Source organism: Pongo pygmaeus, chromosome 6 (assembly GCF_028885625.2).
Source record: "Pongo pygmaeus isolate AG05252 chromosome 6, NHGRI_mPonPyg2-v2.0_pri, whole genome shotgun sequence".
Classification (NCBI taxonomy): Eukaryota; Metazoa; Chordata; class Mammalia; order Primates; family Hominidae; genus Pongo; species Pongo pygmaeus.
This window is the reverse complement of record NC_072379.2, coordinates 41,533,474-41,556,502: the sequence shown is the minus strand read 5'-3', so window position 1 is coordinate 41,556,502 and position 23,029 is coordinate 41,533,474. Positions and strand designations below refer to the sequence as shown.

At 43.4% G+C, this 23,029-nt stretch overlaps 1 protein-coding gene across 4 annotated transcripts in view; it reads left to right on the top strand.

Annotated features, from left to right (window-relative positions):
* The window catches only part of CCM2 (CCM2 scaffold protein), a 77,122-nt gene that overhangs the window by 43,758 nt on the left and 10,335 nt on the right, over positions 1-23,029 (top strand). For all 4 annotated transcript variants that reach the window (XM_054494704.2, XM_054494701.2, XM_054494700.2 and 1 more), the window contains 2 exons: positions 20,782-20,865; positions 21,327-21,510. In XM_054494704.2, coding sequence (XP_054350679.1) covers positions 20,782-20,865; positions 21,327-21,510 — 268 coding nt within the window. The remainder of the gene's footprint in view (positions 1-20,781; positions 20,866-21,326; positions 21,511-23,029) is intronic.

Below are 23,029 nucleotides of genomic sequence, written 5' to 3'. Positions count from 1 at the left end.
GACAAAAAACAGTGCAAAATTAAAAGAAATAATAGACACCAATACAAACATAAAATTCCTCAGGAAACTATTAGGTAACATATTCAGCAATATAGAAAAAGAATTATACCTACTGTGGCTGTGAGAATAAACAACAAAAAAGAATTATACACCATGAACAAGTGGAGTTTATTCTAAGGATGCAAGGCTGGTTTGATACTTGAAAATGTAATCCGTTGGCAGGAGAATCACTTGAACCCAAGGAGGCGGAGGTTGCAGTGAGCTGGGATCGCGCCACTGCACTCCAGCCTGGGTGATGGGGTGAGACTCCATCCCAAAAAAAAAAAATTGTGGAGAAATTTTAATTAACAGTTCTTCAAATATTTAACTTTATTTTTTTCTTTCCTTCTAGGGCTCCCATTAATCACATATTGATATTTATTTTATTTTTCATGCCCTTTCATTTTTCTCTCATTTTTCCTATTCTTTACTCTTCCGGATGCCTTCTGGGAATGTTTCAAACCACTCTCCATCTTATGAATTCATTCCTCAACTGTATTCATTCAACCCTGAATTAAATTGTTTGTTTCTACTATATCTGATTGGTCCTTTTTTATAACTCCTTGTCCCTATTTGTTTCCAGTGCCCTCCTACATGCCCTTGAGAATATTTATTAGGATTATTGTAAATTCTTGTTTTCTCTGGCTCATCAGTTCTTCTCCCTCCAGAATTAGTTGTTTAGTTTGTGATCTTGCCTTTCCAGTGCTTTAGGTCTGTGTTCCACAGATCTCTCTTTATTTTTTCCATTCCCTCCAGAATATCAGCTATAGTTTTTTTGTTTTGTTTTGTTTCGTTTTGGGACGGGGTCTCGCTCTGTCTCCCAGGCTGAAGTGCAGTGGCGCAGGCTCCGCTCATTGCAAGCTTTGCCGCCCACGTTCACGCTGTTCTCCTGCTTCAGCCTCCCGGGTGGCTGGGACTGCAGGGGCCCGCCACCGTGCCTGGCTAATTTTTTTTTTTGTATTTTTAGTAGAGACGGGGTTTCACCGTGTTGGTCAGGATGGTCTCGATCTCCTGACCTTGTGATCCTCCCGCCTCGGCCTCCCAAGATGCTGGGATTACAAGCGTGAGCCACCACGCCTGGCCCAGTTGTAGTTTTTATATTACATTCTGAGTTCCATCTATAGCCCACTTGCTTCTGAGGCATCTCCAGGATGAGATTCAAAGGAGGGAAACCCCAATTGCTGTAAGATCCCCATCTTGACTCTTGACTTCCCTACAGCATAAACTACACTTATGGTCCTCAAGGTTTAGCCCAATTTGACTGGGCTGTCTTTTTATGTTTGGTAGAATTAGACTACATCACAGAACCACCAAACATTTTTTACTAGTTTATGGAGAGAATTACCATTTTCTAGAGGTAGGGAAGAGACATTAATGGCCTCATATGGCAAATTACTATGGAAAATGTAATTATTTCCAAATTTTCCTAGAACCATAATACTTTGTGATTGTTATAGTGATTCTTATTTTCCTTCCTTCCTTCCTTCCTTAGACCTCTTAAGTATACCCTATATAATTTGATTTTTAATTCAAAAGTTATTAAAATTTTGTTTTGAAGAGTTCATAACTAAACTCTAACTGATCCCCAAGATAACTAGAAAAGCCTCTTGGTTTTACAAAACTAGTTTGGATAGTGCTGTTCTAAAAGTATAATAGAAATTGGTGAAATTATTTGTGGCCTGTCTTTGTGTTCTTGCTGTATCAATATTTGTATCTTATCAGATACCTTTACATATGTCTAGCCTTTTCTTTCTGACATTAACTTATTCAACAAATATATGTTGAACGCTTGCTCTACTATTGTTATAGCTGCTAGGTGCAGCTAGAAGTGACAGCTGATAGAGCAATTTCTTTAGAGTAGTTTGTGCAGTTTCAGTTGAAAAATCAATTTCTTTAGAGTAGTTTGTGCAGTTTCAGTTGAAAAATCAGCACCTGGTTTCCATTCAGGCCCTGCTATTGTGCATGGGAACTTGAATCACCTTGGAACTTTTGTATTGATTTCCGTAAATGAGAAGTTAGATGAATTGCTTAATAATACCATGTGTTTGCAGAAATAAAAGAAAAATCACTGCTTAAAAAAAAAAAAGAAAATGTAATCCATTATATTAACAAGCTAAAGAAGAAAAATCACATAATTATATCAATCAGTGGCAGAAAGTTTATTTGACCAAATTCAACACCCATTCTTGATTAAAAACTCAGACAAATGGGGCCGGGCGCGGTGGCTCACGCCTGTAATCCCAGCACTTTGGGAGGCCGAGGCAGGTGGATCACGAGGTCAGGAGATCAAGACCATCCTGGCTAACATGGTGAAACCTTGTCTCTACTAAAAATACAAAAAATTAGCCGGGCGTGGTGGCGGGCGCCTGTAGTCCCAGCTACTTGGGAGGCTGAGGCAGGAGAATAGCATGAACCTGGGAGGCGAAGCTTGCAGTGAGCCGAGATCATGCCACTGCACTCCAGCCTGGGTGACAGAGTGAGACTCTGCCTCAAAAAAAAAAAAAAAAACTCAGACAAACAAGATATGTTTTTGAACAATGAATATGTGGATATCAAAATTAAATCAATACCATTTACAATCACTTAAAAAATGAAACACGGATATAAATCTTACAAAACATGAATAAGATTTGTATGCTGAAAACTATAGAACACTGATGAAAGAAATCAAAGATCTGAATAAATGGAGAGACATACTGTATTCATGGGTTGGAAGACTCAACCTAGTTAGTATGTTAGTTGTCCCTAAGTTGATATAAATGGACCAACTCCTTGAAAAGCACAAACTACTACTACAAGTCATCCAATATGAAATAATTTGAATAGCTTGTAACTATTAAAAGTGAATTTTACAATTCCTATCAAAATTTCAGCAAGAATTTTTTGTAGATATAAACAAGACTATTCTTAAAGTGCAGTGGCATGATCTTAAATTTCAAGCTATTCTTGAAATTTAAGTGGAGAGGCAAAATAAGTAGAATAGCTAAAAATAATTTTGAAAGAGAAGAAAATGAGAGGAGTCAGCCTGCCTGATTTCAAGATAGATCATACTGCTATCACATTCAAGACTGTGTGGTACCTGCAGAGGGACTGACACAGAGACCAGGGAAGCAAAATCATGAACCTAGAAGCAGATCCACACATATATGCCCAGCTGATTCTTGACAAAGGTTCACAAGCAATTCAGTGGAGAAAGGATAGGATAGCCTTTTAACAAATGGTGCTGGAGCAGTTGGACATTTGTAGGCAAAAATTGAACCTTGCCCTAAATTTCACAACTTAAACACAAAAATTAACTCAAAATGGATCATAGGCTTAAATATAAAATACAACTTCTAGGATAAAACATAGAAAATCTTCAGGATGCAGGGCTACGCAAAGAGTTCTGAGACTTGATACCTAAAGCATAATTCATAAAAGAAAAAACTGATAAACTGGACTTCATCAAAATTTAAAACTTTTGCTCTATAAAAGACAATGAAAAGATATGCTACAGACTGAGAGGAGATATTTTTAAACCACATATCTGACAGAGGGTTGGTATCTACAGTATATAAAGAACTCTCAAAACTCAACAGTAAAACAAACAATCCAATTAAGACATAAGCAAAAGACAGGAGGAGATACTTCAATGAAGAGGATATACAGATGGCAGTAAGCACATGAAAATATGCTCAGCATCATTAGCCATCAGGGAAATGCACATTAAAACCATAATGAGCTGCCAATACACACCTAACAGAATGTTTAAAAAAAGTAGAACACAAGATGCTGGAGAAGATGTGGAGGAACTGGACCCCTCATTCATTGCTGGTAGGGATGTAAAATGGTACCGCCACTCTAGAAAGCAGTCTGGCAGTTTCTTTAAATCTCCACATGCAACTACCAACAACTTGGCAATCGTACTCCTAGGCATTTATCCCAGGGAATTGAAAATTTATGTTCACATGAAAACCTGCCTACTAATACTCAAAACAGTTGTATTCATAGTAGCCCAAAACTGGAAACAACTCCATGTCCTTTGGTGGATAAATGGTTAAACAAAATGAGGTCCATCCATGCCACGGAAGACTATTCAATAATACAAAGGGCTGGGCATGGTGGCACCTGCCTGTAGTCCCACCTACTGGGGAGGCTGAGGCTGGAGGATTGCTTGGGCCCAGGAAGTCAAGGCTGCAGTGAGCCATGATCACGCCACTGTGCTCCAGCCTGGATGACAGTGAGACCCTGTCTTAAAGCAACAACAAAGGAACAAACTACACAGCAACCTGGATGGGCCTCCAGAGAATTATGCTGAGTGAAAAAAGCCATTCCGAAAGGTTTCACACTGTATATTCCTTTCTGTAACATCTTTGAAATGACACAGTTGCTGAGGTGGAGAACAGATTAGGGTTTGCTAGGGGTGGAGAGAAGTAGGTGTGCCTATAAAGGGCAACAGGAGGGGTCCTCACAGTGATGGGTGCTCTGGCTGTGTTTACGTCCGTGTCCTGGTGTGATGTGCTGTAGTTCTGCAAGATGTCACTGCTGGGGGCAGTAGGGTAAAGGGAGCGATGGATCTCCCTGTATCATTTCTTATAATAGGTGAATTTACAATTACCTTAAAATAAAAGTTTAATTATAAAGAAATTGCAATTTGACTACTACTTGGCATGTCAGTGAGAGAATGTAGATAATAAAATGATGTAAGAACTAAGTAATGATTAAGAAAAATTATCTAAGTTGTAAGAAAAGAGGGAAAGTAGGAATGGTGATACAATTGGAAGTCAATAAATATCTTAAATTGATAAGCAATAGCAATATAAGCCCATTATTTAGAAAAATGGCTCTAGATGCTAGAAGAATCAGAAGACTCCAGTGTGGCTGCCTTTTGGAAGTGGTTTGTGGATGGGGTTGTCCCGGTTAGTAAAGGAGATTGTTGTTTTTTTGTTTTACAATTTTTTGAACTTTATTTGCCTTTTTAAACTGTATACATTTCATAAAATAAAAACAATCACAATAATAAAATCCACCAGTGATACGAGACATTTAATCCCACATACTCCAGTGTAGTGTTTATGGGAAGTATTTTGTTTTTAGAATGAACATTAATGAACAAGTTGAGAAGAATTTAATAGTAGCTTCTGTTTTGGAATGCTTACTGTGTGCAGCAACACTGTTTAACATTTTAAATATATTTTTCTCATTTAATCTTCACAAAACCTTCATAAAGTAGAAACATTCCTCTCGGAGGCCAAGGCGGGCGGATCACGAGGTCAAGAGATCGAGACTAGCCTGGCCAACATGGTGAAACCCCATCTCTACTAAAAATACAAAGATTAGCTGGATGTGGTGGTGTGCACCTGTAGTCCCAGGTGCTTGGGAGGCTGAGGCAGAAGAATCGCTTGAACCCAGGAGGTGAAGGTTGCAGTGAGCCGAGATTGTGCCATTGCACTCCAGCCTGGTGACAGAGCAAGACTGTCTAAAAAAAAAAAAATTCTTTCTGTAGTTTCCATCACAAGCTGACATTTGCCCCAGTAGGGTTTGGTGCAGTGCAAGGCTCACGTGGGCTCACCTAGTGACTATGAATGGACTGAGAGGAGGCTTGCTGTGTGGTTTTAATAATGGGACAGGGTAATTAATCACATTTGTGATATCAAACCCAAGAAGCTCTTCTCAGATTTGTTATTATTTTTTGAGACAGGGTCTCACTCTGTCACCCAGGCTGGAATGTAGTGACACAGTCACGACTCACTGCAGCCTCGACTTCCCTGGGCTCAGGTGATCCTCTCACCTCAGCTTCCTGAGTAGCTGGGACCACATGTTGCACCATCACACCTGGCTAATTTTTGTATTTTTTTTGTGGTGATGGGGTCTTGCCATGTTGCCCAGGCTGGTCTCGAACTCCTGTGCTCAAGCGATCCTCCTGCCTCGGCTTCTCAAAGTAATAGATTACAAGTGTGAGCCACCATGCCCGGCCTATTACTTATTTTTATCTAATTGAATATGTAATTTATGTACATGGTTCAAAATTCAAATGATAACAAAGAGATTCTTGGTGAAAAGAAATCGTGTGCGCCCTCCGTGGGAGGAATTGCTGACACCAGATTCTTGTGTCTTTACAGTCTGTCCATATATGAGCATACACATGCATTTGTTTCCCAAATGATTACACGGTATACACTGTTTGCACCTTGCTTTTTACACTGAACAGCGTATCTTGATTTATCGCAGAGTGTTCACATTAGCACACATAAAACTGCATCTATTTTAATGGTTGCATGATATTCCATTAGATAGCTGTGTCATATTCTATTTAACCAGTGATTTATTAATACATATTTAATTTATTTTCAACTGTTATATATGTTTTACTGTACCTATAGAATAAATTACAAAAGTGGAGTTTCTAGATCTAAGGCTAGGTTACTTTTTAATTTGACAGACATTTCCAAATTGCTTTTCATAAAGGGTTGAAGTCAGTGCATACGTGAGGACTCTGTGAGTGTGCAGGCGGCCCTCTACCTCTGCACGTTCTTCACCTGAGTCAAGCAACTGTGGGTTGAAAATATTCAAAAAAAGAACAATAAAAAAACCACTACAACAATAAAAAAAATACAAATTAAAAAAATACAGTGTAACAACTATTTACATACATTTACATTGTATTAGGTATAAGTAATCTAGAGATAATTTGAAGTACAGTCTTGGCCATATAACAACATATTGGTTATATGGCCAATATGGTTATATGGCCAACAACGACAGACCACACATATGACAATGGTCCCATGAGATTATAAGGGAGCTAAAAAATTTCCATTGCCTAGTGACATAGCTGTCTTAACATTGTAGCACAACGCATCACCTTTTCTGTGTTTGGATGTATTTAGAGTCACAAATACTTACCATTGTGTTACAGTTGCCTGCCTACAGTATTCATACAGTAACATGCCGTAAAGGTTGTAGCCTGGGAGCAATACCATATAGCCTAGGTGTGTAGTGGGCTATATATACCATCTGTGTTTGCGTAATTACACTCTTGTGATGTTCACTCAATGATGAAATTGCCTAATGACGTACTTCTCAGAATGTATCCCTGTCGTTGAGTGATGCATGACTGTTACACAGGAGGAGTGTAGGTTATGTGCAAATAATACTGCCATATTGTATGAGGAACTTGAACATCTGCAGATTTTGGTATCTCAAGAGGTTCCTGGAACCAAGCCCCAGCAGATACTGAGGGACAGCTGTACCTCTTTCTCCACCCTCTGAGGAACGCAGTGTTTATTCAGACTTTTTGGTCTTTGTCAGTCTGATATTCTTAAAATGTTTTCTCGTTATAGTTTGTACTTATAAGTGAGGTTGAGTGTCTTTCAAATGGTCAAAAGTCAGGTCTCTTTCAGACTACCTTTCTAGATCCATTGCCCATTTTTTCTGTTGGGTTGTTGCTTCTTTTCTTATATCTTTGCAGTAGCTCTCAGTGTGTCGGGTAAGTTAGTCCCCTGCTGTAAAGTTAGTTTTAAATATTTTCCCCTAGTTTGTCATTTGTCTTTGTTCATCGTTGTCTTCAATTGGTTCTCTTGCAGCAGAGCCTGAAACTGGGGATCATGTTCCACTGATCTGTTAAGGGCATGCTCAAGAGAAAGAGTGAAGGGGGTAGGGTAGGGCAGAGGGGAAAGATGCCTGAAAATCATAGACTCGGGTTAATTTCAACCTGATCCATGCTCTAAAGCCTAGAATGCCACAGCTCGGTGAAGACAGAAGTAGCTCAGGGTGTTACCCATCCACACTCAGAGCACGGGGGGATCCTGGGTGGGACACCACTGCCTGTAGTACACTCCACCCTGCACTCCCTCATCCACATATTTCTCACGTTAAGTTGACTCCATCCAGACTTAGCTTCTCCAGAGGCATTTGGTCATGATTTCTGGAAACCTTTCCAGATGAACTACAGCCCTGACTACTTCAGTGGGTCCCAAGGCCTCATTCCACCCACTGGGGACATAGCACCATGTAGCAGCTATTGGTTTAGATGTATACTGCATCCTAAAGGAGAGGGGGCATTCTTTCAGGGTGTCATCTCCCAGCTGGCCACAGCTCTATCAGGATGACAGCTCCAGGATGCTTGGGTATTTATTTATTTATTTATTTATTTATTTATTGAGACATAGTCTCGTTCTGTCACCCAGCCTGGAGTGCAGTGGCGCGGTCTCGGCTCACTGCAAGCTCCACCTCCCGGGTTCACGCCATTCTCCTGCCTCAGCCTCCCAAGTAGCCAGGACTACAGGCGCCCGTCACCACGCCCGGCGAATTTATTTATTTATTTTGAGACAGAGTCTTGCTCTGTCTCCCAGGCTGTAGTGGTGGCATGATCTCGGCACACTGCAAGCTCCGCCTCCTGGGTTCACGCCATTCTCCTGCCTCAGCCTCCCGAGTAGCTGGGACCACAGGCGCGTGCCTCCACGCATGGCTAATATTTTTGTATTTTTAGTAGAGACGGGGTTTCACTGTGTTAGCCAGGATGGTCTGGATCTCCTGACCTTGTGATCTGCCCACCTCGGCCCCCCAAAGTGCTGGGATTACAGGCATGAGCCACTGCGCCTGGCAATGCCTGGCTAATTTTTTGTATTTTTAGTAGAGATGGGGTTTCACCGTGTTAGCCAGGATGGTCTTGATCTCCTGACCTCGTGATCCACCCGCCTCAGCCTCCCAAAGTGCTGGGGTTACAGGCGTGAGGGTATTTTATAGGACATTGAATTCCATGGTCATGTGCCTACTGCTGTACCTCCTTTAGCACTAAGTGAGTCCCTTGATCCAAGGTGATGATGGTACTTGTGACAGCAAGTTTTTCCACATCGGAAACCACATGCCCCACAAGCCCTTGGAGAGTAGGTTGGCACCTGCTGCAGGCAGGAGAGGCAAACCCATATGTGGAGCACATGCTAATTTTTGCCAGAAGAAGTGTTTCTTATTGCAGGATCAAAGGAGTTCTGAAGTATTCAGCTGGCCAGCAGACAGGACAACTGGTTGGTCTCTTTGAGAGGGTTATGCCTTATCAGGGCTGCAGAATTGGTATCCTGCCGGCAGGTCTGCCACGGTGAAGGGCTGTAGTGTATTTGCTTGTGCCTAAGTATGTGAACCGTGCTTGGGGTTTTCTTTCTGTCAGCTGCGTATTGGGAACCCTTTCTGAGGCTGTGGGTGTAATTTAAGGGAGAGGCTTCAGAACAGGTCCGCTGGGAAGTGTTTAGGTTTGGGCCACCTGTTCCTGCAGCTGGCACTCTTAGCACAGTCCTGCAGTAAGAACATGAACATGTACTGTTGTCCATCCCACATGAACATCAGCAGTTCCTGTTAAGTTTGAGGAAGAAGTGTTTACCGCATCAATAGCTACAAACCATGTACCCAAGATTGTTTATCCACTTGAATAAAGATTCCATTTAGCTCAGTTTGTGGCAGTCTACAGTCATCTACCACAATTTATCCACCATAATTTCTATAGGAGCCAGACTGGGCATGAGATGGGGACCCCTACCCTGTATCATTTACGTTTTCAAGAGCAGCATTAATCTCTGCTTTTCCCACTGGGAAATGATACTGTTTTTGATTTACTATGGCCAGGGGTCAGGGGCCGGGATAAATTTCAGGGGCTTCCAAATGGCCTTTTCTACTTATAGCTCTTATTCTTTAGACAAAGGACCAATGGAAGGATTCTGCAAAGTGCTAAGTATGTCCGATCCTCTTATATTACGTCTCTTATATTCAGGGAAGTGGGCAGATGGCCACCAGTTGAGTCTTTACCCAGTGGATGCACTTTCAGGTGGACCTGGCTGGGCTTCATGTATTATCTGACTCCCATATGTTCCTACTCTGCAGAGGACCTTTTTGACAGTTTGGGTCCCTAAGTATCTGCATTGTCTCAGACCCTCTATTTCAAAAACCTCTGAAGACTTTCAGTTCCTATGGTACTTTTACCCAGGTGAATGAAGTCCCTTTGAGAAGAGCTGGGGAAATCACTGTGGTGTGTACTTGCCTTGGTGTTGCAGGTCGACTCCCACGCAGGCTTGGTCTCTCCTATAGTCAGTGTTTCTGAGTCTGAGAGCTGCTCCAGATCTAGAAACGGAGTCAGGGATTGATACTTTGCATTGCAGAAGCTCACCTTAGCCTTCTGCTTATTCCGTTTTGATTTTCTTGTTTATATATATTAAGCAGCACCCTTGTTGGCTTCCTATCTGTCCTGCCCATGGAAACTCCAGCATTCTGTGAGCCGTCTCCATAGATCCCTGCATGGATCCCAGGCTCCCCTGGCTGCTATTTTGACCTTGCTGCCTATTACCGGCTGACACCTACACCTGCTCTATGCAAGTCAGTGCTGCTCCCTGGCTTCTGCTAGGGAAGATCTTATTACCCCCTTGCTCCTGGGGAGCCCAGTTCTGTACATGCACACCTGATGGTTAGCTTCCCCTTCGGAGGCTGGCCAGCACAGAGCTTCCCAGTGATGCCCATAGCCCTTCTGCACACTCATTAGTGCCATGGTTGATGGAATGCCATCACGTTCTCCTGAGGGACATGGGCCACTGGTGGGCTTTCCTGTCATTTTATAGGTCGACTGTAGTATGTCTACTTCCCCGAGCCTTTCGATACCTGGATCCACTTTGCCACAGCAGTCCCACAATCTCTGCTTTAATATGAGCCATCACTTTGGCTGAACTTTGAAGAGCCTGCCAGCAGTATCTGAGAATGGCTTCTGGACCACTTCTCAGGGTGTTAAATGCTGTGTTATAGTACGTGCCCTAGTAGAGAAGATCTCTCATTCAGCTTAATATTCTGTCCCCCTGGATCCAACACCTTGAGGTCCTCTCCCAGGTGCATTCCCCAGCTCTGTCAGAATTCGTTAGGCACACCCCGTAGTGGGTCTCAGCCATGAGAGGAAGACAGGGCAGATTCTGGGGAGAGCAAGCATTATCTCATGAGATTCCCATTTCATTTGAGGCCTATGTGTTATATTCAAGCAAGGAGTGTGTGGGGGGCTTCTGTCATACAACAAAAGGGGATAGGTCACTTCTGTAGGCACAGTGTTAAGAAGAATTTGAGGACTAAGGTTCTCAAAGGCATTTACCCAGCTATCCCCATCCCAAATCTCAGAATCCTGTTCCTTCCCTGTCAGGGCCCAGACCCTGCCATGGGAACTTTATCAATCAAGGCCAATAAAGAGAAGTTATGGGGAGACTGATTTAGGATTAATATTAAAAAAAAAAAACACTTATATCTTGTCAGAAGTTATTTTTAGAAGAACTTTCTGTTTAGAGCCAACTCCCCTACCTCACCCCCTAGACAAGGTGCTTGAGGAGGTGGTGAGCCTGCCAGCATGGAGCCATGTGGTTGGCAGTCAGGCAAGGGTGTGTGAGAGGCCACCTGGCCATACCGTCTTCTTTCACTAATCCCAGGACTGATGGAGCTGATGGCTGGCTGGTCAGATGTCCCCTTGCTCTCACTGCTTCACCGTGGTCCTGTCTCTTGTAGCTGTGCTCTTGGCTTGCTGGGACAGTGGGTGTGGGCTGGGCATGGCATTGCCATAGGGGCAGTGGGTGTTGGCCAGGGGACACCCAGTAGACAGGGTTCCCCAGGGCAGATGGGGAGCCCATTGTGAGAACTGTCCAGGAGGCATACATACTGTGTCCTATTCAGATATTAGAACAAGGATTAGAGCTGTACTTTTTCTTTAGTGATAAAAGTTGTTTTACTACTATAAATATTTCACAGTGAAAAAAATCTCAAATGAGTAAAGATTCATCCCTATAGGAAGAAAGTAGAATCGTGAATCCTCTTTAGAGATCTGTGAGCCTGAGTTTTTGAAGCATCATGGCCAGATTTTGGATAACACCAAAGAAAAGCAATATAATGATGGTGATGTTGTGTCACCCCAGCCACAGGGAGACCAGGGAGAATTCCTGTACAATTCTGTAAACATAATTCCGGGGTACTTTTGTTTCAGCAAAGCACTTCACATGTGACCCCATCTTAGTCAATATTTTTTATTACCCTTTTGAGAACAGAGAATAATATTTGTGGACGATACAAAACTAGGAGGGATAGCAAATGAAATTGAATAAAGCTAATAAGACGAAATTTTTTATTGTAGTAAAATATACATAAGATTTATTATCGGCCGGGCCCGGTGGTTCACGCCTGTAATCCCAGCATTTTGGGAGGCTAAGGCAGGTGGATCACGAGGTCAGGAGTTCAAGACCAGCCTGGCCAAGGTGGTGAAACCCCGTCTCTACTAAAAATACAAAAAAATTAGCCAGGTGTGGCGACGGGCGCCCATAATCCCAGCTATTTGGGAGGCTGAGGCAGATAACTGCTTGAACCCAGGAGGCGGAGGTTGCAGTGAGCTGAGATCGCACCACTGCCCTCCAGCCTAGGTGACAGAGCGAGACTCCATTTCAAAAAAAAAGATTTACTATCTTAATCATTTTGAAGTGTAGAGTTCAATGGCATAAAATCAATTCACATTGTTGTGCAACCATCAGCACTATATATCTCCAGAGCTTCCCACCAGCCCTTACTGAAACCATGTTCCTGTTAGACAATGCCTCTCCATCCCCCTCCCACAGCCCCTGGCAACCACTGCTTTACTTTTTGTCTCTATGATTTGACTACTCTAGGTATCTTATGTAAGTGGAATCATACAATATTTGTCCTTTTGTGACTGGCTTATTTCACTTAGCACAATGCCCTCAAGGTTCTTCCATGTTGTAGCATGTGTCAGCAGTTCCATTGCTTTTAAGGCTGAATAATATTTCATTGGATGTATAGATCACATTTTGTTTATTCATTTATCTGTCAATGAACATTTGAGTTGTTTCTTGCTTTAGTTGATTGTGAATCATGCTGCTATGAACATGGGTGTACAAATGTCTTTTCAAGCCCCTGCTTTTATTTCTTTTGTATATATACCCAGAAGTGGAATTACTGAATCATATGCTAATTCCATGTTTAATTTTTTGAGGAACCACCATATTGCTTTTCACAGGAATATCATTTTACATTCCCACCAGTAATGCACAGGGTTTCAATATCTCCGTATCTTTGCCAAGAATTGTAATTTTTCCCTTTTTTAAATAGCCATCTAGGCCGGGTGTGGTGGCTCACGCCTGTAATCCTAGCACTTTGGGAGGCTGAGGCAGGAGGATCAATTGAGCTCAGGAGTTCAAGACCAGCCTAGGCAACATAGTGAGACCCCACCCCCATCACTATTAAAAGAAAAAAGTAGCCATCCTAGTGGGTGTGAAGTGGTATTTCATTACGGTTTTGATTTGCATTTCCCTAATAACTATTGATGTTGAAAATCTTTTCTCGTGCTTGGCTTATTGGCCATCTGTGTATCTTTAGAGAAATGTCAAGTCATTTGCCCAGTTTTTAATTGGGTTGTTTGGTTTTTGGTTGTTGAGTTCTAGGACTTCTTTATATATTTTAGATATAAATCCCTTATCAGATATGATTGGAAACATTTTCTCCCATACTCTGGGTTTTTTCACCTTGTTGATTGTATTCTTTGGCACACAAAAGTTTTTAATTTTGGTGAAGTCCAGATTTGTTTTTCTTTTGTTGCCTGTGCTTTTGGTGTGATAGCCAAGAAATCATTGATAAATCCAATATCATGAAGCTTTTCCTGTGTTTTCTTCTAAGAATTTTATAGTTTTAGGTCTTACATTTATATATTTGACCCATTTTGAGTTAACCTTTGTAAATATTGTTAGGTAAGGATTTGAACTTCATTCTTTTGCCTGTGGGTATCCAGTTTTTCCAGCACCATTTGTTGAAAAGACTGTCCTTTCCCCATTGAATGCTCATCATGGCACCCTTGTTGAAAATAATCTGACCACATACGCAAGGGTCTTTCTTGGGCTCTCTTTTCTTTTTTTCTTTCCTTCTTTCTTTTTTTTTTTTTTTTTTTTGAGATGGAGTCTCACTCTGTCACCCCGGCTAGAATGCAGTGGCATGATCTCGACTCACTGCAGCCTCTGTCTCTTGGGTTCAAGCAGCTCCCCTGCCTCAGCCTCCCAAGTAGCTGGGACTACAGGTGTGCACTGCCACACCCGGCTAAGTTTTGTATTGTTAGTAGAGACAGGGTTTCACCATGTTGGCCAGGATGGTCTTGATATACTGACCTCGTGATCCACCTGCCTCGGCCTCCCAAAGTGCTAGGATTACAGGCATGAGCCACCGCGCCTGGCCTTGTGCTCTCTTTTCCAATCCATTGGTCTATGTCTGTCTTTATATCACACTCTTTCCATGACTGTGGTGGTGTAGTAAGTTTTGAAATCAGGAAGTATGAAAATAGTTGAAATTTATTACTGATAAATGTAAGCAAGTATCTACATTTGGTTTATATGAGCAGATTGGAAGAGGATGGAAAGGCCTCAGCTAAGGGCAGGTCTGTGGAAACATTCCAGAATGTTCACTGATGACAAGCTAAGGATGAGCCAGTACTTGGATGTGCTGCTTATTTGTTCTGAAACTGCTCTAATTATCAGAAGGGTCTTACCAGCACTGTAGAGATTGGGGAAGCCAATACATACTTTTGCATTCTTCCCTCCCCACTTCCATCCTCACCTTATGAAATATAAAACTTCTTGGAATAACTATACATTTCCTTATGGAGCTGCCCAGCACATGCAGTTCTGAAGTTTAGGTTGCCCATCTGACTAAGCCCAAGATGAACTTGTATTTGCCAGCGTGCCCTGAGTGTGCTTCAGCCAGTTACTCTTCTGCCTATTTCCTGCTCCATCCAGTGAGAAGGCTGCATTGCACAGCAGCAGGTAGACTGACTCATGTCACCATGTTTACGTTGCTTGGATTCGGAAATCTCCAGAGTGACCTCCTTGCTTGGTTCCCAGTCAGAGAGGTCATCTGTCAGCAAAGACAGTTTCCCAACCTTTATACTTTTTGTTTCCTTCTCTTGCATCATTGCATTAGCTGAGACTTCTATATGATGTTAAATCATAGTGATAAGAGGGGACATCTTTGCCTTGTTCCTGATCTTAGAGGGAAGGTATCTAACTTTTTTGCCATTAAGTATGATGTTCGCTTTAGGGTGTTTTTTTTTTATTATTATACTTTAAGTTTTAGGGTACATGTGCACGAGGTGCAGGTTTGTTACATATGTATACATGTGCCATGCTGGTGCGCTGCACCCATTAACTCATCATTTAGCATTAGGTATATCTCCTAATGCTATCCCTCCCCCCTCCCCCCACCCCACAACAGTCCCCGGTGTGTGATGTTCCCCTTCCTGTGTCCATGTGTTCTCATTGTTCAATTCCCACCTATGAGTGAGAACATGCGGTGTTTGGTTTTTTGTCCTTGCGATAGTTAGCTGAGAATGATGGTTTCCAGCTTCATAAATAGATGTTTTTAATTAGTTCAGGAAGTCTCTATTCCTGGTTTGCCGAGAGTTTTTGTCATGAATGGGTGTTAGATTTGTCAAATGCTTTTTCTACATCTATTGCTACAATCATATGATTTTTCTTTAGCCAGTTAATGTGATGGATTACAATGATTTTTTTTTTTTTTTGAGACAGAGTTTTGTTCTGTCACCCAGGCTGGAATGCAGTGGCGCGATCTTGGCTCACTGCAACCTTTGTCTCCTGAGTTCAAGTGATTCTCTTGCCTCAGCCTCCTGAGTAGCTGGGATTACAGGCGCCTGCCACCATGCCCAGCTAATTTTTTTTGTTTTTTTTTTTTTGTTTGTTTGTTTGTTTTTGTATTTTTAGTGTAAACTGGGTTTTGCCATGTTGGCCAGGCTGGTCTCAAACTCCTGACCTCAGGTGATCCACCTGCCTTGGCCTCTCAAAGTGCTGGGATTACAGGTGTGAGCTACCATGACCAGCCTAATTTTCTTATTTTTAGTAGAGATGGGGTTTCACCACATTGGCCACACTAGTCTTGAACTCCTGACCTCAGGTGATCCACCCATCTTGGCCTCCCAAAATGCTGGGATTATAGGCATGAGCCACCGCCCCTGCTACAACGATTGATATTTGAACATTGAATCAGCCTGGCACACCTGGGATAAATCCTGCTTGGTCGTGGTGTATAATTATTAATACATTATTGGATTCAATTTTCTAATTTTTTGCTTAGAACTTTTGGCCAGGCATGGTGGCTCATGCCTGTAATCCCAGCACTTGGGAGGCCAAGGCAGGAGGATCACTTGAGCCTAGGAGTTTGAGACTAGCCTAGGCAATGTGGTGAAACCCTGTCTGTTTAAAAAAAAAAAAAAAAGAAAAAACAAAACATACAGGCTGGGTGCGGTGGCTCATGCCTGTATTCCCAGCACTTTTGAAGGCCGAGGTGGGCGGATCGATTAAGTTCAGGAGTTTGAGACCAGCCTGGGCAACACCCTGTCTGTCTCTACAAAAAATATAAAAATTAGCTGGGCCTGGTGGCATGTGCCTGTAGTCTCACCTACTGGTGGGAGGATCGCTTCAGCCTGGGAGGTTGAGGCTGCAGTGAACTGTGATCGTGCCACTGCACTCCAGCCTGGGCAACAGAGCAAGACCCTGTCTCAAAAATGTGTGTGTGTGTGTATATATATATTTATTTTAGTGGTTGCCTTAGGGTTTGCAATATACATTCACAACTAATCAAAATCCACTTTCAAATAATGCTGTGCTTCTTCACAGGTAGTGCAAATACCTTGTAACCAAGTATTCCCAATTTACTCCTCCCACCGCTTATAACATTGCTGTCATTTATTTCATTTATCCTTAGGCTACAGTCACCCAATACACAAATTTTATTTTGAACAAACTGTTAATGTGTTAGAGCAATTAAAATAAGAAAAATAAAAGATTAATTTTACCTACATTTATTTCTTCTGTGATGCTTTTCTCCTTCTTTACATAGATCAGAGTTTCTGACCAAATCATTTTCATTCTCTCTGAAGAAGTTCTTTTAACTTTTCTTGAAATGTTAAATCGCCGAGTTTTTGTTTTTCTGAGAAAAATCTTTATTTCTCTTTCACTTTTGAAGGATAATTTCACTGGATACAGAATCAAATAGTTTCCTCCTCTCTCTTCTTGCTTGGATGGTTCCTGAAGAGAAATCCAGTGTCATTCTTGTTCTTGCCATTTTATAGGTAGGATGTTTCTTTCCTGTGGAAAAAGTTCCCAGATTTCTGCAAAGAGATAATCTTCCTTTCTGATTTTCTTTTTGTCTTTGATTTCTGCAGTTTGATGTGATTTGCCTCAGTGTAGATTCCCTGCTTTTTACCGTTTCATGTTCTCTGACCTTATTGGATCTGTGGGTGGGTGTCTGACATTAGTTTGGGGAACTTCTCAGCTCTCATTACTCCAAATAGTTATTGTGTTTTCTTTCTCTTAATATCCTCATTGCACATATGTTACACTTTTTGTAACTGTCCCACAGTTCTTGCATATTCTGTTTTCTTTCTTTTGTTCTTTTTTCCCTTTGCTTTTCTCGTTTGGAAGTTTCTGTTGATGTATTCTTAAGCTCAGTGAGTCTCTCCTTGGCTGTGTCCAGCCTCTTGAGCCTGTCGAAGGCAGTCCCCATTGCTGTTACAGGACTTTTGCTTTCTGGCATTTCCTACTGATTGTTGCTTAGGGTTTCCATCTCTGCTTATGCTGCCCATCTGTTCTTACATGATGTCTGCTTTTTCCATTAGAGCCATTACCATATTAATCGTAGTTGTTTTAAATTGCCAATCTGGTAGTTCCAAAATCTCCACCATGTCTGAGTCTGGTTCTGATATGAGGAACTTAGGCGTCAGGTTAATAGGCCTTAGTGTGAGGTATGTTTGTCTGGCTGGGAGTTGGGCTGTGTTTACTGTTTGCTGCCCTTGTAGGTGCTGGGGGATAAAAATCTCCTGTGTGTCCTTGTTTTTGTCTTCCGTTGTTTTGGGTTTTCTTCAAGATTCCTTCTTAAATAGAATCTGAGGCCTGCAGTTCTTATAGGTATGCATCCCTGTTATTACACAGGGGTCCTGTTGATGTGGCTTTCAGGGGAGAGGAAGTGTTCTGTAGTCCTGGGATTAGGTCTCAGTGTTTTAGTGAGCCTGTGTCCCTGGGCCATGGCCTTCACATGTGCTTCTCAGTTTTGTTTTTTTCCTCCCCCTTAGGAGAGACATAAACGATAGAGGAGGCAGGAATTGGGTGTTTCCTTACCCCTAGGTGGTTAGGCTCTGGTAAAATAGTTTTCCTTGAGGAAAGGCCTTTGTTAAGGATAACAGAGTGCTCTGGTCATGCCTTTTTCTTTCTTTTTTCTTTTTCTTTTCTTTTTTTTTTTTTTTTTTTTGAGATGACCTCTGAGCCCTTTATATGTTGGTTGGGAAACTGGAGTGCAGTGGCACCATCATGACTCACTGCAGCCTCAACCTCCTGGGCTCAAATGATCCTCCCACCTCAGCCTCCTGAGTAGCTGGCACCACAGGCACACTGCCATGCCCAACTATTTTGTTGTTGTTGCTGTTGTTGTTCTTGTTGTAGAGATAGGGTCTCACCATGTTTCCCAGGCTGGTCTCAAACTCCTGGCCTCAAGCAAACCTCCTGCCTTGGCCATCCAAAGTCCTGGGGTTATGGGCATGAGCCACCACACCTGGCCTGGTTATACTTTTAAATTATGTATTTTTCTCTCCTCCTACCAGAGTATGAGGAGATGTTTCTCCAGTCTCACCCTGAGAGCCTGGTGGGGCTCCTGGAGGTAAAACTCAGACTGGTATGGGGACCTCCCCAGTGACTGTTCCCCTGGAGTTTTTGTCTCATACTGGTCCATGCCAGTCTCTGCCATTTGTCAGCTCCCCTTTCCTCTCCGCTGGTGCTGGCTCTGGGGTTTCTGCCCCGCAGTGAGCTGTGATTCTTAGCATTGCATGTCTGTCTCTCCATCTTTGGGGTTATTGTTTTTTCATGTGACCTCAATTATCTGCTGGATCTAAGAACAGTCATTGATTTTAAGTTTGCCAGCTTTCTTGTTGTGAGGATGGGAGTGATGCCTTCTGAGTCCTTTACAAGCTGGACAGGAAATTGGAAAGTCCCATTTCATTCTTTTTTAATAGAGAGCTTAACTGTGTGAGGTAATGAACAACTGAGAAATGTTGAGTGCAAGAAGCCTGTTCTTGGGAAGAATCAGCAACCCATTTTAAAAAACAGAAACATTAAAAATGTTATGGTGGTTGGTAAGATGCAGGCAGGAGCACAGCAGGTACAGTGCTGCTGCCCACAGCCTTCTACACCTGAGGCCCTGCGTTATGGAGGTTTGCTAAGCCAAGTGCCTCATGGCTATGCGTGACCAAAAAAACCTGTTTACTAAATGTTTTGTGCTGCTGTAACAGATACCACAGACTGGGAAATTTATAATGAATAGAAATTTCTAGGCTGGGCATGGTGCCTCACACCTGTAATCCCAGCACTTTGGGAGGCTGCGGTGAGCAGATTGCTTAAGTCCAAGAGTTCGAGACCAGCCTGGGCTACATGGCAAAACCCTGTCTCTACAAAAATTAGCCAGGCGTGGTGGCACACACCTGTAGTCCCAGCTACTCAGGAGGCTAAGGTGGGACAATTGCTTTGAGCCTGGGAGGCAGAGGTTGCAGTGAGCCAAGATCACGCCTCTGCACCCCTGCCTATGTGATAGAGTGAGACCCTGTCTCAAAAAAAAAAAAAAATCATATCGTTCTGGAGGCTAGGAGGTTTAAGGTTGAAGGGCACAGCTGGTGAGGGGCTGCATCTGCATCTTATGTTATCCCAGGGTGAAAGGTGGAAGGGCAGGAGAGGGAAGGGGGTCAAATATATCCTTTCATCAGGAAACTGCTCTTGAGATAACAAACCCTCTCCCAGGATAACAGCATTAATCTGTTCACAAGGGCAGAGCTCTCCTGGCCTAATCAGCTCTTTTCTTTCTTTCTTTTTTTTTTTTTTGAGATGGAGTTTTGCTCTCGTTGCCCAGGCTGGAGTATAATGGTGCAATCTTGGCTCACCACAACCTCCGCCTCCCGGGTTCAAGCAATTATCCTGCCTCAGCCTCCTGAGTAGCTGAGGTTACAGGCATGCACCACCACGTCCAGCTAATTTTGTATTTTTAGTAGAGACGGGGTTTCTCCATGTTGGTCAGGCTGGTCTCGAACTCCCGACCTCAGGTGATCTGCCCGCCTTGGCCTCCCAAAGTGCTGGGATTACAGGCGTAAGCCACTGCACCTGGCCTAGTCACCTCTTAAAGGCCTCACCCTTAACACTGTTGCATGTGGGGACTAAGTTTCCAGCACATGCTTTTTGGGGGACACATTGAAACCATAGCACTTCATTTCTCTATTTATGCTCATTTCTCAGCTGTGTTGACCTTTGCAATTGAGGAAGTTTATTTTTTAGTGAAGTTGTGCATGGTGCCATTGTTTTCAGTTTCCCCAGCAGTGATGAGAAAACACTGACCATCCCTGTTTTAGAATACAGTTTCTACCAAAACTAGTAGTTTTGGTACTAGTAGTTTGGGATGCCCATTGCAGGACTTTTGATGATGACCTTCACTGTAGAATAGTAGGAGATGGGGCAGCACTGTCCTCAGCCAGTAGAGATTTCTGTAAGAACCCAGGACTCTCTTCCTAGAGTTGGGCCTCCACACGAGCCGGAATGGAGACCCATGGGCCTGGTGGCCTGAGTATGAAGCACTTGGTTTGTGCTCTTGGCGGTGGTGATGGTGGTGTTGGCTCAGCTCCCATTTCTCATGGCATTTTTTTTCTTCACTTTCTTTCAGTATTTAGGTCAGTTAACGTCCATACCAGGATACCTGAATCCCTCCAGTAGGACTGAAATCCTGCATTTCATAGACAATGCAAAGGTAATCCTATCCTCTCAACCCTGTGCACTAGCCCTCAGCCCCCACCAGCCCTTGGTCCCTGTACTCTTGGCCTCGTGGCTGTGAGGAATGAGCCAGTCCCATCACATTATGGGTATACTTGGCTCTTGGCCGTAAAGACTGTTCCTTAGTATGGACATTAACTTGATTCTCGACACTTGCTCCATGTGATTTTGGGCTGTTTCCAAAATTTACATTTTCAAGATATTTCAAACCACGTTCTGTAAGTCCGAATCTGAAGGCATTTCCAGAAGAATCTCCCAAATGGTTTGAACACATTGGTGTCCCTGGAATAAGCACTGTTCTGAGGGGAATAACACTGACCTTATTCACTCAGCATTTGTCACATGTGTGACATCGGCCAGCAAAATATTCTCAGGAGAAGCGCCCCATGCCGGTTGACAGCTGAGTCTGCATTTCTGACGCCCTGTGGTTCCTTCCAGAGAGCCCACCAGCTTCCGGGACACTTGACTCAGGAGCATGATGCTGTGCTCAGCCTGTCTGCGTACAACGTCAAGCTGGCCTGGAGGGACGGGGAGGATATCATCCTCAGGGTGCCCATCCATGACATCGCCGCCGTCTCCTATGTTCGGGATGACGCTGCGCACCTGGTGGTCCTGAAGACAGGTACAGGAGGTCAGGGGTCAGGAGGGTCCTTGTCCTAAGGAGTACATGTGTGAATTTTATGAAGTTCTGGAGACAGTTTTTGCAGCTTCGTGTTGGGTGCTGCTGTTTGTCATGACCAATAATTGTCTTTCCTGTCTCTGAGATCAGCCAGAAGAGGGCTTGAGATCAGTTACCAGACACTGGGGGTCACTGTCACACTAAGAGCCTTTGGGGACTCAATAATACTGGGATACAGTATTTAGGACTGGTATCCTGTTCCTCTGCCCGGCGGGGCTCCTATTGACTCTCTCTGAGTACAGTGGAGTTGCTCCTCTGCCCAGGTGTGGTGGAGCCTAGAGAGAGTGTGGTGGGTAGGGACCTCACCTCAGCTTGACTGACATTTTGAGCTCTGCACAGTGTCCTCAAACCTGGGACAGCAAAGATGAGACCCAGACCTTCCAGGAGCTCTTGGTCATAGAGGTTGCTCTTTGTGTGTCCTTGCTGTCTGCTGCTTTCACAATGGGATAGAATTGGGCAGAATTGGGCAGAATGTTATTTTTGGCTGTGGTGAGTACAGTGCTGCCTCACTGGACCCAAGCCCAAGCTGCCCATTAATTTCCAGCAGCTTCCAGCCCAGGCATTCAGGCCACTGAGGATGAGGGGAGAGACCATGGTTCACCCTCCCTGTATTTTGCCCCTCCCAGTCCTGAGTTTTGAGGCTGGCATTGCAGTGGGGACAGTATCCTGGGCTCCTTGGATCTCTGCTGGTGACTGGGTTGATCCCAAAGCCTTTCATTTCCAGAGGGCCAGTGGCAGGGTGTGAAGGGGTCACAGTGGGTCTGCCTGGACCACACACTGTGTTTTAGGTAGCAGAGAGGGGAAGTTGTTGTTCCACTTAAGGTCAGTAGTTCATTGAGAATCTGGCGAGTGTGTTCATTATTGACCCCTTGAGCCATGAAGCTGCCAGCTTGAGTGCGCTCTTGAGAGCAGTCCACAGAAAGCCTGTGAGTCTAGATGCTTGGGGTTGCTGTGGTCACAAACTACACAGGGAACACTGGCGGGGTTTATGAAGGTGGCTGTTGCTCTGTTTTGTTCTGTGTGTAGCAGTAGCTTAGACTTGCGTACACCCTCCCCAACACAGGCACACACCACACCTACACGCATGTACATTACTCACCCTGTCTGGCTTAGAAGGCTGGCTTGGTGGCTACTTCCAGCCCTACTGTCCGACACCATGGTGACCCTCCTGTTTTTCTACCTTTGGACCCTGCGAGAGGCCTTAGGCCTGGGACATCCTTAGGGACAAGGAGTGAGGAGACTGGTTTCTGACTGGCTTCTTGTAGGTGTTTCAAGCTGGTAGGGAGGGGAGATAGGCTCCCCCCTTTATTTCTTCTGCTGCATGACAGTTTCTCAGCTTTAATTATTAGAACACATTGCTAAAGGAAATGGATGACAGATTTTTTTTAATGGAGAGAGAATGAGCGCCATAGGAGAAACTTTCCAAAAATAGATGAAAAACAGGACCTCTGGTCTTTGAGAG